The sequence below is a fragment of the Pseudophryne corroboree genome, chromosome 3 (genome assembly GCF_028390025.1).
Source record: "Pseudophryne corroboree isolate aPseCor3 chromosome 3, aPseCor3.hap2, whole genome shotgun sequence".
NCBI classification, from domain to species: domain Eukaryota; kingdom Metazoa; phylum Chordata; class Amphibia; order Anura; family Myobatrachidae; genus Pseudophryne; species Pseudophryne corroboree.
Window position 1 is genome coordinate 685,539,488 of NC_086446.1, and position 24,239 is coordinate 685,563,726.

Sequence of the window (24,239 nt, forward strand, 5' to 3'; positions counted from 1 at the left end):
ACTCATTAGGTCGACCACTGAAGGGTGACGGTTGACATTGCCATTAGGTCGACATGCATTAGGTCGACATGGGCATTAGGTCGACACGGTTGACATGAGGTTTTTGACTGTTTTTGGTGTCATTTTCTCCGTAAAGTGACGGGGAACCCAAATTACTGCACCGTATCCCCTCGCATGGCCGCTTCGCTCAGCACAGATCACCATTCCAATCGTAGTTCACGTGGATCGTTAAGTATGAAAAAATCCAAAAAATTAAGGGAAAAAAGTGAAAAACTCACGTCGACCCTTTAACCTGTCGACCTAGTACATGTCAACCTAATGGCCATGTCGACCTAATGGCATTGTCGACCTTCAGTGGCCGACCTAAGATGTGTCGACCTAACGACCGTAACCCGGATGCGCTGCTGTCTGTGAGGCAGGAATGTGCTGCTGCCAGTGAGGCAGGGGTGCGCTGCTGTCAGTGAGGCAGGGGTGCGCTGCTGTCAGTGAGGCAGGAATGTGCTGCTGTCAGTGAGGCAGGGGTGCGCTGCTATCAATGAGGCAGGGGTGCGCTGCTGTCAGTAAGGCAGGAATGTGCTGCTGTCAGTGAGGCAGGGATGTGCTGATGTCAGTGAGGCAGGGATGTGCTGCTGTCAGTGAGGCAGGGATGTGCTGCTGTCAGTGAGGCATGGTTTTGTTGCTATCAGTGAGGCCGGGATGTTCTGCTGTCAGTGAGGTGTCGACGTGCAGCCTGCAGTGATGTGTTGTTGTCAGTGAGGCGGGGATGTGCTGTTGTCAGTGAGGCTGGGATGTGCTGCAGTCAGTTAGGTGCCGAGGTGCTACTGTCAGTGATGCAGTGATGTGCTGCTGTCAGTGAGTCAGAGATGGACTGCTGTCGGGTGAGACAGGGATGTGTTGCTCTCAGTGAGGCATGGATGTGCTGCTGTCAGTGAGGCCGGGATGTGCTGCTGTCAGTGAGGCAGGGATGTGCTGCTGTCAGTGAGGTGGAGAGGTGCTGCTGTCAGTGAGGCAGTGATGTGCTGCTGTTAGTGAGGTAGGGATGCGCTGCTGTCAGCAGGGCCGGCGCCACCACTAGGCAGCTGCCTATGGGCACCGGCCACTTGCGGGCGGCAGCTCACGCTGCCGATGAACACTTCTCCTCTTCCTTAAGAGGAATATCATGGGCCTTACTGAGGAAAGGAGCGGAAGACAGTTGCTATAGCAACTGTAACAATATCCGTCAGCACTGCTTACTCTATATGCATTGAGCCGCTGCCGATAGAGTACACTCACACTGTCCGTGCTGCTGGCTGATAACAGTTGGGCGGCCGCGCGCCGCAGCATCCCTTTAGCACGGACAGTGTAACCCGCCGGCAGCAGCTCTATGCACCTAAACTAAGCAGCGCTGCCGGATATTGTTACAGTTGCTATAGCAACTGTCTTCCGCTCCTCTCCGCAGTAACGCCCGTCATACTCCAGCCCTGCACCACAAGAGCAGACTGCATGGGGAATTCGTGGCAATTGTAAGAACTTCACTTAATGTATAAAGGGTCAGGGTGGGGGAGCATTAAATCTATACAGTAAAGTGGGAGGGTGAGGGTTGAGATTTAAATAAATAAGTGGTAGAGGTGATGGGTTGCTGGAAGAGGGAAAGGGATGATACGCAAAACACTTTAATTCCCCCCTACAGGTGAGGAGCAGCATTAGTATTTTATTACATAGTGGATGTGTGTGTGTGTGTGTGTATATATTGTGTGTATATATATATATATATATATATATATACATACATATAGTGGTCGAAGTGGGCCGGTATGCGGCGGTATGGCATACCGGCACTTCTCCGCAGACAGGGAAGTTGTTGTTTTTTTATCACACTCCTGCTATTGCCGAGTGTGCTCATGTTCCCCCCACCGCTGCTCCCAGTCACGGCGGTTGGTGCCGGAGCTGTGAGCCACTCTACTCCCCAGCAGTTACGGCGGACACGCAATCCCCCTCCCTCCTCCAGCAGCCGCTCGTACAGAGTGCCTCGATTTCTCCAATCACTCAACCGGGCGGCCGCGTCACCATGGGGCTGCATAGACGCTGGCGCTCGGATCCTACTGCTGCCGGCCTCCTCTTCGGGCTGTGCCTGGGTCCACGCCACGTGACTCTCTTGTTGACAGTGACACCCTGCAGCTCAAGCTAAGGTTGACTGGACATGGCGGCGGTGAGTGACTGCTGGAGAGCCCTGTGCCCTCCTGAACCCCCCCATTCCCCATGTGTGCGAACCCTGCCTCTGTGTGTTTGACACTTCGTGCCCCCCTGCCCCCCCCCCCCCCCGCTGCCTTTGTGTGTGTGTCACCCAGTGCTCCCCTACCCCTGTTGCCCTGTGTGATGACACCCTGTGCCCTTATGGTGCTCTGTACACCCGCTGCATGTGTGACACCCTGTCCCCCATGTTTTGGTTCATACCACGTACTATAATGTGAATGTTGGCTCATTCAGTGTGCTATAATGTGAATTTCAGCTCATTCTGTGTGCTATAATGTGAATTTTGGCTCATTCAGTGTGCTACAATGTGAATTTCGGCTCATTCAGTGTGCTATAATGTGAATTTCGGCTCATTCCGTGTGCTACAATGTGAATTTCAGCTCGTACTGTGTGCTATAATGTGAATTTTGGCTCATTCAGTGTGCTATAATGTGAATTTCGGCCTATTCTGCGTGCTACAATGTGAATTTCGGCTCATACCATGTGCTATAATGTGAATTTTGGCTCATTCTGTGTGCTATAATGTGAATTTCGGCTCATTCTGTGTGCTATAATGTGAATTTCGGCTCATCCGTGTGCTATAATGTGAATTTCGGCTCATTCTGTGTGCTATAATGTGAATTTCGGCTCATCCGTGTGCTATAATGTGAATTTCGGATCATTCTGTGTGCTATAATGTGAATTTCGGCTCATACCGTGTGCTATAATGTGAATTTCAGCTCATACTGGGTGCTGTAATGTGAATTTTGGCTCATACTGTGTGGTATAAAGTGAAAGGGGCAGCAGTACTAGATAGTATAAGGGGTCCTACTACACTGAAGGACACCCCCCCCCCCTTTGAGTGGCAACTCCCCCTTTTCCTGGAGCGCACACACCTTAGGCATGCGCATAATTGCAACCTTTACCTTTCCATACACCCACTTCAAAATTTCCACTTCGACCACTGTATGTATGTGTGTGTGTGTGTATGTATATATATATATATATATATATATAGCCCCTGTCTAAGGTGCCCTGGGCCTCCTGAAGACTTAATCCAGCCCTGGTCTAGCAGTTCTTGCGCACCCTGGGTAGATTGCCTGTAGCATTACAGCAGCAATCTGTCCTGAAGTTCCCACTCGATAAAATGAGCGACGTCGCTCAGGGGAGGGGGAAAATGAGCGACGTCGCTCATTTTATCGTTAAGTGTATATGGACCTTTAGAGTCAGCTGGATGGGATGTCTTAACAGTAACATGCGATAAAACCTGTTTCCTGGGTTTTACCACATTTCCTGTATGTATTAAGACTCGGTGTGTGGTTTGGGGGCAGTAGGCTGAAATTTTGCCTAGGATGCCGAGAAACCTTGCTCCGGCCCTGGCTGTCAGTGAGGCAGGGATTCGCTGCTGTCAGTGTGGCAGTGTTGCGCACTATCAGTGAGGTGACAATGTGTTGCTGTCAGTGAATTGGTGAGGTGCTGCTGTCAGTGAGGCGGTGATATGTTGCTGTCAGTGAGGCGGTGATATGTTGCTGTTAGCAAGGCGGTGATGTGCTGCTGTCAGTGAGGCGGTGATGTCTGTAGACACTGAAAGTTGGCGTCTCAGTCCTTGCACATTTGAACAAACAGATGTACACCAGGGAAGGGTTTATTGTACAGGAGCTTGCATGGAAAGGATCCTTACTAGATATTAATTATCCGCTAGGTACAATGTAGTGGCCAGCCAATTTTACTGACTTAGTGGTTGTCCAAAATCCCTAATGATGATAACGCACTGTAACATTAAACTCTGGCTGGGCAAAACTGCACATGGAGGAGACAGCCTCAATCACAACCAAAGGGCATCTTGTACATTGCAGAGGTGATCAAAAAGCCTGACTATAAAGTTTTATGTACCATAACCCCTTTGATTAAGATAAGTTCTTTAGCTGGTGTGATTCACAGAAATATGGAACTCCATCCTTAATTAAAGTAAATTAAAAATAAATAAATAGTATAATAATTTATGAAGGCGGTCATATCACGAAACATGGCAATTTCCAATAATGATGAATAGTTGACTTAAGAACTAATCATAACATCGGTTTACAATTTGTAGATATAAATGTAATTATTCATACCCAAAAACTGTTTTTATAGACCCATAAGGGACTTTTCACCTTAACCTTAATGAGAAATATTTACCGTAGTGCTATAATTAATCATGGCAAATGTAAGAAGCATAATTGCATCAATGCAGTGCTACATGGTCTGTGTTCTTTGGCTACCACTGTCTGGTATATAAACTAGAGTAGAGAAACGAATAAAGAGATCTATATAATAAAAACAAATCCATTGAAACAAATGACTCCTAAATCTCACATGTGACCTGCATACCTATATATTCATAATAAGACAGCTCTGATCATTGATTAACAAACAGCAAGGTCCAAACCTAGAGCCCAGATTAAAATAAGATGTGCACCAACCCAAGTGTGTTGGCTTTGAATTCACTCTGTGTTTTGGTTTTGCCAAAACCAACCTCACGGTTTTGGATCTGTATTTTTTATTTCTTTTTTAAATGTATACAAACAGCTAAAATCAGATAATTTGGGCCTTTTTTGTTCCTACAGTATTAATAACCTCAATAACATTCATTTTCAGTCAGTTTTGACCATCTCACAACATTGTTCACCAACATAGGCTAAAGGCTGGCTGGTTAAACTAAGCAACAGAGCAGCGGAACAAACACACAGCAGTTATTTCTGTATGCAAGTTTTTTAAATTAGTAATGTAATAGCAATAACCAATCGAACCAACTCACAAGTACTGTACTTTCAATAGAAAACAAGCCAACACAGAAATTCACTAGGAATCGTGTGTGGGGTATCATTGCTCAAAAGTAGTAGTGATTAACAAACAGCACAGCAAAAACCCTAAACCATGTGTAAAATAGCAACAGTACATGCCTATTTTTAGTGCCCAATCTGTGCCTCTCTCCTGGAGGCCCCGGGCCACTGATGGCAGGCACTCTGTGCATGTGTAAAGTCCCGATCAATCAGCCTTTTTGTTGAGCATCTTCACAAGATTACCCTAACCATAAAAACATTGGGGTTGATTCAGATCTGATCGTACCTCTGCTAAATTTAGCACATCTACGATCAGTTACTCAGACATGCGGAGGGACGCCCAGCACAGAGCTAGTCCGCCCGCATGTCAGGCCCTGCCCCCCCTGCATGGGTGCGAAAGCATCGCACGGCGGCGATCCTTTAGCACCCACCGAGTAGCTCCTTGCCTGCGTAGCCCAGCTGCGCTGGCAGGGCGGCTACCGGCCACGTCCCGGGTCGCAGTGGCTGCATATGACGTCACGCTGCTGCTGTGGCCCGCCCCCGCATAGGTCCGGACACACCTGCATTGTCCGGACCACGCCCCCACCTATGGCATTCTAACGCTGATGGCACGCCCTGCGGCTGTATCTGCCTATCGATCAGGTAGAGGCGATCGCAGCCCTGAGATGCTTTAAGCATTTTGCTGGGCCTCCAGGGGTGCACTCGCGCAGTGTGCGAGTGCACTCCTCAAAGGGCTTCAGACTGTGATCGCTGATACTGCAGCGATCCAGTCTGAATTAGGCCCATTGTTCCACAGCTGCAGGATACAGTGCAGGTCAGGTAAAATGCAGGTCGGTTACAGTGCAAGTTACAATGCAGGTTGGATACAGTGCAGGGCAGATATAGTGCGGATTACAGTGTAGGTCAGATACAGTTTGGTTTGGATACAGTTCAGGTTACAGTATGGGTCGGATACAAAACAGGATGAGCACTCTTTCTCCAAAAAAACTCCGGTCAGGACTCAGTTGGCTGATTTGACCAAAATAATGAGGAAGTGATTGAAGCCAGAGGAAAACTCGCCCCATCGGATGGTGAAGCTGCTAGCAATTGCCCACTGTGTCCGGATTTTGGACCGGGGATTTGCAAAAGTGAGTGATGCAGACGAACCCCCAAATAACTTGACATGCTGGTGGAGAGATTTGGTGCATTGCAGCAAATGGCCAAGCCTCTTGGCTTTGTGGCAAAACCTATGCAGAAACAAAAACCGGGGTTATTCGGGAACCGCCAAGGCCCAACAGTGAGAAACCCCATGTTTGGGGGGGGGGGCACCTAAGTGACGACAAAACCCAGGAGAGAGTTATGTTTAGGTTTTATTGGCCAGAGGTACAAATTTCTTTGAAATAGTATTGCCAGGCTTGCCCTGCTTCCTAGAAAACCAGGTCTAAACCCTTATTCCAGGCCCCTCTTGTCCCATTATGTGGTTGGGCCCCTAGAGAAGTTGGCTTGAGGCCACCAGTATGTATTGCTGATGCTAGACTATGCAACACGCTATCCGGAGGCCAAATCCTTACGAAATATAAAGTCTAGCATGACAGCAAGAGAGATGGTTCACTTGTGTGCCTGATTGGGAATCCATAAGGAAAGTCTTACCGATCAGGGTATGCCATTCATGTTCAGGCTAATAAGGGTTACGTGTCAACAGCTATGGCTTAAACACCTCATAATTCTGTTTACCATCCACAAATGGATGGACTAGTGGAAAGGTTTGATTGGACCCTGAGGCATATCATCAGGAAGGCAGTGGCACAGTTAAAGAAGGATTGGGACACCCTTCTTCCTTACCTGCTTGCTTTTAGAGAGGTACCCAAAGTCTCAATGGGTTTAACCCTTTTGAGCTACTGTATGAAAGGAAACACCGAGGTATTTTGGATATGCTAAAAGAGGGATGGGAACAACAGGGCCTAGAGTGCCAAACATAGGGGCTAATTCAGACCTGATCGTTGCTGTGTGTTTTCTCACAGGTTGCGCTCAGGTCAGCACTGCGCATGCACCGCAGTACGCAGGCGCGACGGACCGCAGCAACGGGGATCGTCGGGCAGCGACGGGATGGTGCGAAAGTTCTGAACGCACTGGCGATTGCAAGGAGATTGACAGGAAGAGGGCGTTTGTGGGTGGCAACTGACCATTATCAAGGAGTGTCCAGAAAAACGCAGGAGGGACCAGGCGTTTGGAGGGAGGGTTTCTGACGTCAGCTCCGGCCCCGATCATCGCACTGGAGGAGTTAGTCCTGGGCTGCGCAGAGACTGCACAAAATTAGTTTGTGCAGCTCTGCTACACATCCGAACGCACACTTGCACAGTGAATTCCCCCTCCCCCTGTAGGCGGTGACTACCTGAAAAATTGCACCCTAGCAATCAGGTCTGAATTACCCCCATAGTACAATTTGCTTTCTCAAATGTACGAGAGGTTGGGGAAAATAAGCCATTTTGTGCACCAACATATAGAAGAAGCACAAGGTCAATACAAGAAAAATGTTGATACTACTGCGATAACTTGGTCCTTCTGAACTAAGGATAAGATCTTGGTTCTAGTGCCAACCCAAGAGAGAAAGCGCTTCACTCATAGGCAGGGGCCCTTTGAGGTGGTAGAAGCAATTGGCCCTGTGAACTATAAGGTCCAGCAGGCTGGGAGGAGGAAGGAAGAGCAGATATTCTGTATCATGTAACTTTATTGAAACCATGGCATGATGAAGATTCAGTGCCAGGATTGTTAAGTATCGTAGTGGAAAAGTCCTTGATTACTATAGCCAATAATTTGTCCACGGAGTAAAAGCTGCAGGTGGAGGAGATGGTACAATGGAACAAGGTGGTGTTCGCTTCCCTACCTGGGTGCACGCCCTTGATTGAACATGATATTGTTCATCGTCTGCAGATCCACTCCATTGGTTACCTGTACTCTACCGCATTCAATGTAAAATACTTTTACTCACACACAAGGCCATTAACCAAACTACACCAACGTACATCACTTCGCTTATCACAAAATATCTCCCAACCCGACCTTTTCGCTCTTTGCAAGACCTGCGTCTCTCATCCACACTCATTACTCGCTCCCACTCACGACTGCAGGACTTTCATCGGGCTGCACCCACTCTGTGGAATGCCCTACCACGCACAATAAGACTCTCCTCTAGTCTCCAAACCTTCAAGCGTTCCCTGAAAACTCACCTCTTTAGGCAAGCGTATCAAATTCCAGAACCGCCCACATAACTTTCATAAACCTTCCTATCAAATTGCATCCACTCTGTACAGTCCACACATATCCTCACATGTCTTCTCATTCTATGCAATAGATAGGCATATGTACACAAGGAAAGGTGCTATTTCCCTATAGATTGTAAGCTTGCGAGCAGGGCCTTCCTACCTCTATGACTGTTATCACCCAGTTTGTTATTGTTATTTCAAATTGTAAAGCGCAACGGAATTTGCTGCGCTATATAAGAAACTGTTAATAAATAATAATAATAATAAATAAACAACTCCTGGGCTAGTAGTGAAACAAAAGCCCTACCGAATCCCTGAGTCTAGGTGAACTGCAGTTAAAAGAGAGGTGGAGAGCATGGTCCAATTGGGGGTAATTAAGTCTACCAGTGAGTGGTATAGCTCAATTGTGCTGGTTACAAAACCCAATAGCAGTGTACGGTTCTGCAATGCCTTTAGGAAGCTAAACCAGTTTGATGCCAATCCAATGACACAGATGGAAAGTTTGGCAGCAAATATTTAACCACCCTTAATCTCATAAAGGCCTACTGGCAGATTACTCTTATGCCCGCAGTCAAGGAAAAGACAACTTTACCTACACCTATAAGTCTTTTCCAGTAGAAGGTCCTACCCTTTGGTTTGCATGGAGCATATCAAACTGTGGTCATTAGGATTAAAGGTTAAGGTTAGCATAAGCGACAGACAGACTTACCTTAAAACCACTATGTTGACATTCTCACCATGACAACATTTCATCAGTGTCGACATGTTGAGAATGTTGACCGAACTTATCGAATCCAATTACAGCACAGTAGCAATGCGCAGTCACAAAAAATAGATGCGGAAACTTAAAATTATTTAAATCATTTTTATTCACAATCACATTTTCATCTAAAACCTTACGATGAATAATCATTTTAAAACAAATCCACAAAATCGTAATAAATAGATGGAACAAAGTGAAAAAGACATTCATATACATTTATCCAACAGTAACAGAAAGAGAGGGAGACGGGGACAGCATCTGGGGTTATGGCTATAATTTGCACTTGTTAATTACATCACAGGAAAGAGAATGTCCAGTCCACACGGTAAGAGACGCCTGAACACTGGACACTGACTACAGATTGGTCCACGGCTAAAAACAAGATCGCGACATATTTACATTACATGATCAAATCTATCATCGTCAAATCAAAACAACCACAATTTTACTGACTTGTCCCTTACAGCAACACAGTTCTGGTGTGTTTATTTCATATGTTACCTCCTTGTAAAAAGATCTGATACCTCCAGGAATGAGGAACATGACCTATCCTAGATGGAACTCCCCAGCAATTTAGAATTCGGTGCCGGAACAAGCACAGCTCTTTTAGCTTCTCCTAATTACAGTTCCATGAATCAGTGCCATTAGTTTAATGTACACTTCAATACATCACCCTGTAAAAATAAACTCCGCAGTTGGCAAGAGTTGTGCATTCCTTAATTTCATTGTGCAGTGATTTGTATTCAGATCCCCCCACCCCTGTATATGCTTCCTTGCCTCTGTATTAATGAAATGCTTGACTACAACTAGATCCAGATGTGACAGTACAGCAAGGCTAAACCCTAACCTGAGTCAACTTCAGAACTGATCAGTAACAAACATGTAGGATATGAGATGCAGCAAAGCCTTACACTGTACTTATTAGAATTTTTGAACATTAAAATTAGTGCTCATAACAGAGCAACGGGCAGATGTATCAAAGTGGAGAGAGATAAACTACCAACCAATCAGCTCCTAACTGTCAAAGGTCCTGGGGGGGGGGGGGGGGGGGGGGAAGCAAACCTCCTAAAAAAGACAACTGGAAGGATGCCTATAGCAACCAGCCAAATTCTAGCTATCATTTCATGGAATATACTAGATAAATGAAACTTAGAATCTGATTGGTTACTATGTTTAGCATCTCCAACATAAACCTCAATGACTTACAGCAAGCAGAGCTTCGACCATGCCAGCTAAGGACTAACCCCTGACTCGCTGGTCATGATGGTCACAAGATGGATTACCGCCCAGTATATGGACCTGCCTGTTTTATGACATTTGAATTGTTAAAAAGAGGGACCCAGTTACTTATGGATGAGAGGGTCACAAGGCTCAAAGCTCAGAGTAACCTCAAAGCTTCTGGTTCTTATTAATTACTTTACTGAATGCTAATCAGAAATGGGAGCTAAAAAGTTAACAATACAATGGGAAACTTCATTGGAATCAAGGCCAAAATTGATTGAATGAACCCTCTGTGAAGGAACCATTGGATCGAATTACTAATAATATTTTTGTGTGATATAACCAAGTTGTAATCATTCCTAATGGAATGGCAGACAGCATTTCCCAGCAGGCGGTACTCTCGTGCCCCTTGATGCTGCTGTTTATTTCACCTGCCTTCACTCCCCGCTCAGGTAAAAGTGTGCACTTTAACACAGGTGATCAATGTAATGTCACAAAATATTGAATTAGCCAAACAGTATATTGCAGGGTTGTATCATATTGCATTTCTAGGTTACCAATAGAAATTATGCACAATATATATTTCTTATCCAAGGAGAATCTCATTTCTGAGTGGCAATTGTGTAGATCTGCCAGTAATTACTCAAGTACTGGATGTCATCATTTTTAGTATTATATTATTTGAGTAGCATTGGTACAAAATAAGTGTAATTAATATAAAAGCACACACGTATACCTGGATTATAAATTGTATTGATACATTGATGAGAATATTCAATTACCCCAGAATAATTGAGTACATTGTGACTTTCAAGTATAAGTCACTATTATCAACTAAAACTACACAATCTAGCTGAGATCTTGTCTATACTGCTCTTCATCAGGCATCCCGTTGCTTTCATTTACTTTTTTCAAATACAGAAAACTTTCAAGTGGCTGAAGGTTATAAACCATAAGAAGTATGAGGAGGAAGAAGAGAAATTTCCCTGTAAGTCTTGAAGTGTGCTTGTCATTTACATACAGTATGGCATCTGCTATAAGTGATGAACTAATGTCCCCTGGCCTTGACAACTGTTCCTAATATTCATAGACAGTTCAAAGTGTAAAATTTTTTTTTGCAGATTAAGCAGAATTCTCGCCATGTATTTCTTCTTCTCTCGGCTGTATATGTTAATATTTAATGAAGGTTATTCAAAATGCAAAAAAAAATTTAAAAAATAAAAATGTTTTAATAACAGTCAGGACACCTGACATGATGGGGATTGAGTGTTGGTTGAGGAAATATTGAATGGGACGTCTCCATGTATTGTCTCAGCAGGTAATATAACTGTTCTTGGAACAATCTTAAAATGTTACCAATTAAGAACTATTGACAACACGGATACCTGAGGCAAAAAGTCTTCCTGCCTCAGTGGTGCCACTAGATCATGGGTCTGCCACCTGCGGCTCTCCAGCTGCTGTGGAACTACACATCCCAGCATGCCCTGCTTCAGTTTTAGCATGCCTTAAATGCAAAACTGTAGCATGGCATGCTGGGATGTGTAGTTCCACAGCAGCTGGAAAGCCACAGGTTGAAGACCCATGCACTAGACCCCCGTGACTTAATAAGTGACTGTTATTGTATATGACAGCTTTTCTTTAAGAGACAGTGTCCAACTGACACCTAACATGAGATGACTTTGATTCAAAGAATGTAGAAACAGTTCAATAAAACAGACGGATACACATTAATCTACTGCCATGTCACCAAGTGTACAAAGCACACTTACTGCATTTCACATCGCTGTTCATTCTACTATACCACTAATACCAGAACACCAACCACCGCACATCACGTAGCCTCCTTGCACATTTCTTTTGTGAATGTCTATCAATGCTGACACAGTGTTACATGTAAATGTACATCAGTAGGAGAATGTTGGGTCAGGTTTAATTTGGCTACTAAAGGTCACTATTACAAAGACACAAATTGGTGTTGCACCTATTAACATTAAAATGACTAAACTGACACCGTAACCTATTTGGGGGTTCTGTGAATTTGCATACCCACCATTTGGATAGCATGGTAAGAGGTGGAACCATAAATGATGCTTTATGTCCATTACCAACTGCTACCTAGCAGAATTTCTCACTAATGAATGTACTTATAAAGTTGATAAGGGTCCCCTCTGGGAGAATGCAGGTTGGGAGGTACAGGTAGGAAATCAGGGGGTATAGCTTGGCAAATTGCATGTTTGTGCCCCCAACCCACTGTACAACCTGTCACTATGTGGAAGATGGCTGAATCCAGAAGGCTGGTCTACTTTCCTGGGAGTGCGGGAGCTCTCCATAAAAATGTGGGAGTGTGCCGGATGTTTCCAGAGAGTATTTGGAGCAAATATTACTTTTGGAGAATACAGTAGGATAGGGCAGAAAGCTATTGAGGCAACACAGTGCTTTATGTATGGTAACACACACACACACAACAGTATATTCTATTGGGTGAATCCACAATAATCCAATCAGAAGCAGCTAGCTATTGTAGTGCTGGTGACTGTCATCATTAACAGCTATTTGTTCCAGCAATAGATATGCAAATTGACCAGCATCCAACTCAGCAGCAGTATCTATATGTTTCATGATGTATAATGTTTCTAAGGGTCTGATGGCAAAAGTGTCATGTTAGAACTCTCTGGTGGCTTGTAGCATATAAAGGGGAATGCGGAAGAGAGCCCTGATGGTATATAAAGGGGTATGTGGAGCAGATGGCATAAAAAGGGGAATGTGAAGGAGGGGTCTGATGTAATATACAGTAGAGGCATATATAAGGTACAAATGGGGCCCAGATGGCATATAAGATGCATGAGGGGGCTCAGATGGTATATAAGGTGCATTTGGGGGCTTGATGGCATGTAAAGTCAATAATGTAGAGCAGGTGACATAAAATGGGTATACGGGGGGGGGGGGGGGGGGCTGATGGCATAAGGTGCATGAATGGGGGCCTGATGGCACATAAGGTGCATGAAAGGGGGCCTGATGGCATATAAGGTGCATGATGGGGAGCAGATGGCATACAAACAGGTATGGGAGGGGCTGATAATGTATAAGGTGCATGTGCGGACCTTATGGCATAAAAGGTGCACGGGGAGGAGGGGCTGATGGCATATAAGGTGTATGAGGGGACTCCAAAAAATAGTGTGATTGTAAGCCTGATGCTGTATTGGCCACCTTTCCTGCCCACGACCGTTCCCGGGTGTATGAAAATAATAAGGTGGTACTCTACTAATGCTGGGGAGATCAAATATATCTCCTGCAAAAAAACGAATTAGTGCTGCAGATCGCAGTCCCCATTATTCTCAATGGGGACTGCAGTCTAGTACTTATGCAGAGGTACGTCAGCTCCAAAAAGTGTAGATTATCTACAGATGACATTAACTACTTTGTGCCTATGGAGGAGTTCCCCGCAGGATAGGGATCTTGAGTCTCTACTGAGGTTTCCATCCTCCTCTGAAAACAACAGTGTCCCACATGCGCAGTGTCATAAAAGGCAGTACTGCCACTTCATTGACAAGATCTTTACAAGGACAGCTTATTCTCCCTGCAAGTTCAGTTTAATATATAGAGTGGGTAATTATTTACATAAACACTGCTTACGAACGCATAGATATAGACTGCTAATAATGGTGTGTATTCTATAATTACATAGACCCTCCAGTGTGGGGGAGGGGTGGGGTCAATCACTGTGTTCTAAATAATATGAACTATTTAAAATAAGAATTTACTTACCGATAATTCTATTTCTCATAGTCCGTAGTGGATGCTGGGACTCCGTCAGGACCATGGGGAATAGCGGGCTCCGCAGGAGACAGGGCACATCTAAAAAAGCTTTTAGGTCACATGGTGCGTACTGGCTCCTCCCCCTATGACCCTCCTCCAAGCCTCAGTTAGGTACTGTGCCCGGACGAGCGTACACAATAAGGAAGGATCTTGAATCCCGGGTAAGACTCATACCAGCCACACCAATCACACCGTACAACTTGTGATCTGAACCCAGTTAACAGTATGATAACACAAACGAAGTAGCCTCTGAACAGATGGCTCACAACAACAGTAATAACCCGATTTTTGTAACAATAACTATGTACAAGCATTGCAGACAATCCGCACTTGGGATGGGCGCCCAGCATCCACTACGGACTATGAGAAATAGAATTATCGGTAAGTAAATTCTTATTTTCTCTAACGTCCTAGTGGATGCTGGGACTCCGTCAGGACCATGGGGATTATACCAAAGCTCCCAAACGGGCGGGAGAGTGCGGATGACTCTGCAGCACCGAATGAGAGAACTCCAGGTCCTCTTTAGCCAGAGTATCAAATTTGTAAAATTTTACAAACGTGTTCTCCCCTGACCACGTAGCTGCTCGGCAAAGTTGTAATGCCGAGACTCCTCGGGCAGCCGCCCAGGATGAGCCCACTTTCCTTGTGGAATGGGCCTTTACAGATTTAGGCTGTGGCAGGCCTGCCACAGAATGTGCAAGTTGGATTGTACTACATATCCAACGTGCAATCGTCTGTTTAGACGCAGGAGCACCCAACTTGTTGGGTGCATACAATGTAAACAACGAGTCAGATTTTCTGACTCCAGCTGTCCTTGAAATATATATTTTTAATGCTCTGACAACGTCCAGTAACTTGGAGTCCTCCAAGTCGCTAGTAGCCGCAGGCACCACAATAGGCTGGTTCAAGTGAAATGCCGAAACCACCTTAGGGAGAAATTGAGGACGTGTCCTCAATTCTGCCCTGTCCGAATGGAATATCAGATATGGGCTTTTGTATGACAAAGCTGCCAACTCCGAAACTCTCCTGGCTGAAGCCAGGGCCAACAGCATGGTTACCTTCCATGTAAGGTATTTTAAATCTACCGATTTTAAAGGCTCAAACCAATGAGATTTGAGAAAATTTAGAACCACGTTCAAATCCCACGGTGCCACTGGAGGCACTATTGGGGGTTGTATATGTAGTACACCTTTGACAAAAGTTTGTACTTCAGGCACTGACGCCAATTCCTTCTGGAAGAAAATTGATAAGGCCGAAATTTGAACTTTAATGGACCCCAATTTGAGGCCCATAGACAATCCTGCTTGCAGGAAATGTAAGAATCGACCCAATTGAAATTCTTCCGTTGGAGCCTTCTTGGCCTCACACCACGCAACATATTTTCTCCAAATGCGGTGATAATGTTGTGCGGTCACTTCTTTCCTGGCTTTAATTAAAGTAGGAATAACTTCCTCAGGAATGCCCTTCTCTTTTAGAATCCGGCGTTCAACCGCCATGCCGTCAAACGCAGCCGCGGTAAGTCTTGGAACATACAAGGTCCCTGCTGAAGCAGATCCCTTCTTAGAGGTAGAGGCCACGGATCCTCCGTGAGCATCTCTTGAAGTTCCGGATACCAAGTTCTTCTTGGCCAGTCCGAAGCTACCAGTATTGTTCTTACTCCTCTTTTCCGTATAATTCTCAGTACCTTTGGTATGAGAGGCAGAGGAGGGAACACATACACTGACTGGTACACCCACGGTGTTACCAGAGCATCCACAGCTATTGCCTGAGGGTCTCTTGACCTGGCGCAATACCTGTCCAATTTTTTGTTGAGGCGAGACGCCATCATGTCCACCTTTGGTTTTTCCCAACGGTTCACAATCATGTGGAAAACTTCTGGATGAAGTCCCCACTCTCCCGGGTGAAGGTCGTGTCTGCTGAGGAAATCTGCTTCCCAGTTGTCCACTCCCGGGATGAACACTGCTGACAGTGCTACGACATGATTCTCCGCCCAGCGCAGAATCCTTGCAGCTTCTGCCATTGCACTCCTGCTTCTCGTGCCGCCTTGTCGGTTTACGTGGGCGACTGCCGTGATGTTGTCGGACTGGATCAACACCGGCTGACCCTGAAGCAGCGATTTTGCCAGGCTTAGAGCATTGTAGATCGCTCTTAGCTCCAGTATATTTATGTGAAGAGACGTCTCCAGGTTTGACCACACGCCCTGGAAGTTTCTTCCCTTTGTGACTGCTCCCCAACCTCGTAGGCTGGCATCCGTAGTCACCAGGACCCAGTCCTGTATGCCGAATCTGCGGCCCACTAACAGATGGGCAGTCTGCAACCACCACAGGAGAGACAACCTTGTTCTCGGTGACAGTGTTATCCGCTGATGCATGTGCAGATGCGATCCGGACCATTTGTCCAGCAGATCCCACTGAAATGTTCGTGCATGGAATCTGCCGAATGGAATCGCTTCGTACGAAGCCACCATCTTTCCCAGGACTCTTGTGCATTGATGTACTGACACAGTTCCTGGTTTTAGGAGGTTCTTGACAAGTTCGGATAACTCCCTTGCTTTCTCTTCCGGGAGAAATACCTTTTTCTGAACCGTGTCCAGAATCATGCCCAGGAACAGCAGATGTGTTGTCGGGGTCAATTGAGATTTTGGAAGATTTAGAATCCACCCGTGTTGCTGAAGCACTACTTGTGTTAGCGCTACACCGACTTCCAGCTGTTCTCTGGACTTTGCCCTTATCAGGAGATCGTCCAAGTAAGGGATAATTAATACGCCTTTTCTTCGTAGAAGAACCATCATTTCGGTCATTACCTTGGTAAAGACCCGAGGGGCCGTGGACAACCCAAACGGCAGCGTTTGAAACTGATAATGACAGTCTTGTATCACGAACCTGAGATACCCTTGGTGTGAGGGGTAAATCGGGACATGTAGATAAGCATCTTTTATGTCCAAGGACACCATGAAGTCTCCTTCTTCCAGATTCGCTATCACTGCTCTGAGTGACTCCATCTTGAACTTGAATTTCTTTATGTACAGGTTCAAGGATTTCAGATTTAGAATAGGCCTTACCGAACCGTCCGGTTTCGGTACCACAAATAGTGTGGAATAATACCCCTTTCCCTGTTGTAGGAGGGGTACCTTGACTATCACCTGCTGAGAATACAGCTTGTGAATGGCTTCCAAAACCGACGTCCTTTCTGAGGGAGACGTTGGTAAAGCAGACTTTAGGAACCGGCGAGGGGGAGACCTTTCGAACTCCAGCATGTAACCCTGAGATACTATCTGCAGGACCCACGGGTCCACTTGTGAGTGAACCCATTGATTGCTGAAAATCTTGAGTCGACCCCCCACCGTTCCTGAGTCCGCTTGTAAAGCCCCAGCGTCATGCTGATGGCTTTGTAGAAGCCGGGGCGGGCTTCTGTTCCTGGGCAGGGGCTGCTTGCTGCCCTTTCTTACCCTTTCCTCTGCCTCGCGGCAGATAAGACTGTCCTTTTGGTCGCTTTTTATAGGAGCGAAAGGACTGCGGCTGAAAAGACGGTGTCTTTTTCTGTTGGGAGGGGGTCTGAGGTAAAAAAGTGGATTTGCCGGCAGTTGCCGTGGCCACCAGGTCCGAAAGACCGACCCCAAACAATTCCTCTCCTTTATATGGCAATACTTCCATATGCCTCTTGGAATCCGCATCACCTGACCACTGTCGCGTCCATAAACTTCTTCTGGCAGATATGGACATCGCGCTTACTCTTGATGCTAGAGTACACACATCTCTCTGAGCATCTCGCATATAAAGGAAAGCATCCTTTAATTGCTCTAGAGTCAATAAAATACTGTCCCTATCCAGGGTATCAATATTTTCAGTCAGAGAATCCAACCACACTACCCCAGCACTGCACATCCAGGCTGAGGCTATTGCCGGTCGCAGTATAACACCAGTATGTGTGTATATACTCTTCAGTGTAGTTTCCAGCCTCCTATCTGCTGGATCCTTGAGGGCGGCCGTATCAGGAGACGGCAACGCCACTTGCTTTGATAAACGTGTGAGCGCCTTATCCACCCTAGGGGGTGTTTCCCAGCGCGCCCTAACCTCTGGTGGGAAAGGGTATAATGCCAATAACTTCTTGGAAATTAGCAGTTTTCTATCGGGGTTAACCCACGCTTCATCACACACGTCATTCAATTCCTCTGATTCTGGAAAAAATACAGGTAGTTTTTTCACCCCCCACATAATACCCCTTTTTGAGGTACCAGCAGTATCAGAGATCTGCAAAGCCTCCTTCATTGCCGTGATCATATAACGTGTGGCCCTATTGGAAAATACGTTTGTTTCTTCACCGTCGACACTAGATTCATCTGTGTCGGTACCCGTGTCGACTGACTGAGGTAAAGGACGTTTTACAGCCCCTGACGGTGTCTGAGACGCCTGAACCGGTACTAACTGGTTTGCCGGGCGTCTTATTTCGTCAACTGACTTTTGTAATGTGCTGACATTATCACGTAATTCCATAACTAAAGCCATCCATTCCGGTGTTGACTCCCTAGGGGGTGACATTACCATCATCGGCAATTGCTCTGCCTCCACACCAACATCGTCCTCATACATGTCGACACACACGTACCGACACACAGCAGCCACACAGGGAATGCTCTAATCGAAGACAGGACCCCCTAGCCCTTTGGGGAGACAGAGGGAGAGTTTGCCAGCACACACCAAAAGCGCTATAAATGTATATAAACAACCCTAGAAGGTGTTGTTTACTATATATGCGCTCTTAATATATAAATATCGCCAATTTATGCCCCCCTTCTCTTTGTTACCCTGTTTCTGTAGTGCAGTGCAGGGGAGAGACCTGGGAGCCTTCCTCACCAGCGGAGCTGAGCAGGAAAATGGCGCTGAGTGCTGAGGAGAATAAGCTCCGCCCCTTTTTCGGCGGGCTTTTCCCCGGATTTTAAGAAACTGGCCTGGGTTAAAATACATACATATAGCCTTAATGGCTATATGTGATGTATTTATTTTGCCACTAAAGGTAATTATATTGCTGCCCAGGGCGCCCCCAGCAGCGCCCTGCACCCTCCGTGACTGAGTCAGTGAGCCGTGTGACAACAATGGCGCACAGCTGCCGTGCTGTGCGCTACCTTCAAGAAGACTGAGGAGTCTTCTGCCGCCTGCTTTCCGGACCTCCGTTCTGCCGTCTCTTCAGCGTCTGTAAGGGGGATCGGCGGCGCGGCTCCGGGACGAACCCCAGGCTGACCTGTGTTCCGACTCCCTCTGGAGCTAAGTGTCCAGTAGCCTAAGACTCCAATCCATCCTGCACGCAGGTGAGTTGGAAATCTCTCCCCTAAGTCCCTCGATGCAGTGATCCTGTTGCCAGCAGGAATCACTGAGATTGAAACCTAAAAAAAAACTTTTCTAAACAGCTCTTTAGGAGAGCCACCTAGATTGCACCCTCTCGGACGGGCACAAAAACCTAACTGAGGCTTGGAGGAGGGTCATAGGGGGAGGAGCCAGTACGCACCATGTGACCTAAAAGCTTTTTTAGATGTGCCCTGTCTCCTGCGGAGCCCGCTATTCCCCATGGTCCTGACGGAGTCCCAGCATCCACTAGGACGTTAGAGAAAATATATTAGCTAAAGTACCACAGCGTTTCAATAGTTTTAGTTTGCTAACTAGAGCTGTACTGAGTATTGGCAGTGTCGCTATTCAGCGTACATGGCAAAATTGGTAATCGGCTTCCAGGGTTGTTGGCAAACTTTATGATGTTCAGTATTCAAAGACATTATGCGTAATATACCTTCCTTATGATCATGCATCATACTTTGCTCCAGCAACTGTAAGATCAGGAATTGCATGTACCTACCACCTACATACAGTAGGGGGCAGTCAAGGTGGCCATAAGCAATTTCCCCTCTCTAGCATCCTTCATTGGGTTACGGCCAGAAAAATCACTAGGATCTAGTGATATCGCTGAGGCATGACAAACATCCAAGCTTCACTTGCACTGGTCATAATTAATGGGTTGTCTGCGTTTTCATTTGTTACCTTATTTATTTACCTTATTCATTTAATTTGTTACCTTATTTATTGTGCAGATGATGAAGTCATACTTGCCCACTCTCTCAGAATGTGCGGCAGATTCCAGAATTTCAGAGTACTCTCCCAGACACCCGAGAAAGTAGATGCCCCCTGCCTCCCACTCCCGGATCCGCCCACTTGCTCAGCGAACTTCCTTCTGTGGGGAGACTTGATGAAGTGATTGCATCACGGTTCAGCCCCATGATGCGCAATGCCGCAACTCACAGCATTCACATTACCACGTCTCCCGCACCTCCCACCTGAGCCTCCGCATTCTGGCATGCCCTGGAGCCACCAGGGTAAAAAAAGTCTGTAAGAAGTACATTATGACTTGTAATACGCCGCTTAGGGACAATGTGCTGTGTTCATCTCTGCCTATGGCCTTCGCCAACACACAAACAAAGTAGGTCCTGTTAGCTGTTACATAGATGTTATTATCAAGTAGAAAAGTCTAGAAAACATTCTTTTGGCTCTGTTGTAACAGACAACATCTTTACTGTTGGTCAATTGAATTGTGTTCAATTTAAGGTGAACCTAGGCTGAGGTGTCATAATATTCTGGCTTATTCCCAAGGACGTTGTGTTATAGGCACCAATTGCCAATACTACTGAAACTGCATTAGACCAACTGCTTTTGTAAAACACATTTGTCATATTAAGTAACATAGATTATAGGGATTTCAATAAAGGACGTGATTGTCTGTTCAAACCATAGACTCCCAGAACAAGGTTTTCTCAGAGTGATAATTGGGTTTCCGTCTGCTGAAATGAAATAGCACATTCATATTTGTGCTTTTCTAAATGCATTTCTGAGTATAATAGATTGTGATGTTTTGTGTTTTATAAAACCTTAGTTTAAAAGCATTCTGCAATGGAAAGCAGCATACAAGAGATTATAGTAATTACTTCACTTAAGGCTATTGGCAGAATATCTTCTTTGCAGAAGAAACAAACCCACACATTTACTTAAGTCTTTTTGAATAGACGTTTCAGAAGAAAGTTTGGTGAATGTGCTAGTGGTAGTCCTTCCTGACTCACGGCGGTCTGGGATTAGGATTGAGAACTAATATACAGTATAGAGATTTTTTTTTGCGTACAATGGGATCCGGTCTCTAGGTCAACCACACTTAGGTCGACACTGTCTAGGTTGACCACTATTGGTCGACATTAAGTAGGTCAACATGGTTTCTAGGTTGTCAGGGACTCTAGGTCGATATGTTCTAGGTCAACATGACAAAAGGTCGACATGAGTTTTTCACATTTTTTTTCCATTTTTTTGGACTTTTTTAAACTTTACCATCCACGTGGACTACAATTGGGAATGGTAACCTTGCCCGAAGAATGGCGAGCAAACACGAGGGGACACGGTGCACTAATTGGGGATCCCGGTCACTGTACAGAGAAAAAGACACCAAAAAAAGTGCAAAAACTCATGTCGACCTTCTGTCATGTTGACCTAATACATGTCGACCTACTTACTGTCGACCAATAGTGGTCAACATAGACACTGTTGACCAAAGTGTGGTTGACCTTGCATACCACACCTCAGTTAACATCATTTTGATTTTACAATGTGCACCAATACTTTCATACAAAAGAGGGTCTTTAAAATTATTCTAGATATAGGTAATAATTTCTTTGTCACCAAATTGCTAAGCTACGCGGCAGGCTCTAGCAGGTGTATCTAGCCACCAAACTACATAATAAAAAATTGGGACAGAAGGACTTATCTTCTAACAATGCATTTAGGTGCAAACTCTGCATTGACAGTGTCTGATTAATTTCCAGGGTTTAGCATAAATTGTGCGCCTTAATGCGAATTGTGTGCCTTAAACCCTAAAAACAATCAATGTTACCTATTGTATATGTATATATTCCAGGAAAATCTTTTTCTACATTTAACAAGTGCCAGGATTTGTAGAAAATAAGCAAAGATCCACACTAGCATGTGTTTAGGTGATAGGTGCATTCACCTAACAGAGTGGTGGCAGCCATTTTGTAGGTTGGACCAGTATATGACTTATCTATTCGCTAGAAACTACGGACATAACTGAGACATGAAGTGATGTCATCTGTTCCTAGTGAACTTCTAGCTACATTTTCATGAAGGTAGACTCCGCCCACAAAATGGCTGCCTGCACACTGTGAAGGTGCACTTTATGGCCTATCCAAATGGGCACTGTTGCTGAAGTAGTTCCTGCCACATTCCATATGGTTGTGAGAAAATTGCTAATGAAAATTGCTGATTGCTTACATTACGTTTTGTGGCATAAGCTAATTGTGATAAAACGCTTTAATGAAACCTATTGCTGCCAGTAATGTGGCAATGACAAAACAACTTTCTCTGTCCGAAGATTAACACCTCAGGTACTCTTTTCTATTTTGTGTTTACAAGCTATTATCATATTCTTGTCAGCCGAATAATATGAGAGACATGTACTAAGCAGTGATAAAAGTGGAGAAGTTGCCCATGGCAACCAATCAGCATTGACGTAACATTTATAATTTGCATACTATAAAAGTATACAGAGCAGCTGATTGGTTGCCATGAGCAACTTCTCCACTGGCTCACTTCTCCACTTTTATCACTGCTTAGTACATGTCCCTATATGTTTGACAACTTCCTGTCCAAGATAGTGGAAGCGGCTACAGAACCTGTACTGGCCAATAGTTCACATGTGTCTTATTACTGCTACCTAAAACAGGACAGCTTATACAACAAACACTTCCTCCTTGCCACAACAACCAAAGTATACGGTAACTGAAAGGGCAAAATAAGATAAAGCTGTGCATTCAGACTGAACTAATTAAACAATTTAAGGTATAAGTGAAAAGGAAATATTGGTTAAATATTCCATATACTGTAACTTTCTTATAAAATAAAGCAAAATACAAAACACATTAATACAAGATTTCTTTTGGAAAAGCACCTTCATCTATTTTCATTTTATCATGTTACCAAATCCCCCAATTTTAGCAGCTCCCTGTAAAAGCCAATCTCTGTCGGCACTTCGGGTAAAGAAGAGATGAGTGAAGTCAAAGAGCGAAGCAAGGAGCAGAATGACCTTAAATATAACTATGACTTACATTTATCCTGAATGTTGGCCTACTCTTTGCTGTTTATGAAACTGGTTATTGCCATTGACAAGAGGGGTACGATAAACATTGTAATGGACCAAAGCTACCACACATTTTGTCTAAGTCTTTACCTTTTCCTACTTTTCACGGATAAAAACACTGGTGAAACCACTATGGCTTGATTCTTTCTAGGTGATGATTTGCAACACATATATTCTCCAATATCTATACCTACACGATATGCAAAGGTCAACGTTTCTTCCGACAAACTCTCCAAAAGTCCCAGGCTTTCCTATTTGTTTCTTATTGTGTTCATTTCTTAGCAGCTATTGCTTGATATTCTTGAATGATTATTTTGCATGGCTGGAGCCGGTACTACAATCTCTCCCAAACAATATTCCCAGATCTCAGTTTAGGACGTAATTAAAACCACAAGCCTCTGTGATCCATATCAGACTTCCATACATTAATTTGAAAAGAATGATCAATGACCACAAGACTATGCTTCCCTGATATCTTGTTATCCAGAATCGTTGACTTCAGAGTTGAAAACATTACAGACACTAACTGGCGAGTTTAAGTGCTTCAGACTTCTCCAAGAGCGTATTATAAAAACCTTTAAAGAACCAGTTGAGAGAGAAGGTTGTCGCAGGTGAAATGGCTTCTGGGACCTAACTGCTGCGATACGTCTTAATGATGTCTTTGATAAGACGTCTGCAGATAGGGCAACAGGCATTGTTCATCTTCTTGAGTTTCAGGCCGCAGGTGTAGCACAAACACATATGTCCACAGGAGTAGATGACTGTGTCCACCAGGTTCTCATAGCAGATGGTGCACTCGTCACTCCAGGATCCTGAGACAGACGGTGAGATGGGTGACTCGGGCATACTCACTGGAGAGTTTGGAGCGGTGCCTGCGTGAGAATTATAAAAAGAAACATTTTGGTGTGTTAATAGCTGTACAGACACAGTCGTGGATGTTTACCTGTAAAACAGAGAACATATCAGGAGATTCTGTGTTCTAAT

The 24,239-nt window shown here is 45.0% G+C and overlaps 1 protein-coding gene and 1 long non-coding RNA gene across 7 annotated transcripts in view; one reads left to right on the forward strand and one right to left on the reverse strand.

Annotated features, from left to right (window-relative positions):
- Positions 1–11,415, forward strand: part of LOC135056604 (uncharacterized) — a 99,616-nt gene extending 88,201 nt beyond the window's left edge. Inside the window, exon 3 of the long non-coding RNA XR_010244024.1 lies at positions 11,184–11,415. This is a non-coding gene — a long non-coding RNA (uncharacterized LOC135056604). The remainder of the gene's footprint in view (positions 1–11,183) is intronic.
- An 8,233-nt stretch (positions 11,416–19,648) lies between these two features.
- NEURL1 (neuralized E3 ubiquitin protein ligase 1) overlaps positions 19,649–24,239 on the reverse strand; it is a 556,453-nt gene continuing 551,862 nt past the window's right edge. For all 6 annotated transcript variants that reach the window (XM_063961991.1, XM_063961985.1, XM_063961990.1 and 3 more), the window contains one exon: positions 19,649–24,127. In XM_063961991.1, coding sequence (XP_063818061.1) covers positions 23,886–24,127 — 242 coding nt within the window. In that variant the 3' untranslated portion in view covers positions 19,649–23,885. The remainder of the gene's footprint in view (positions 24,128–24,239) is intronic.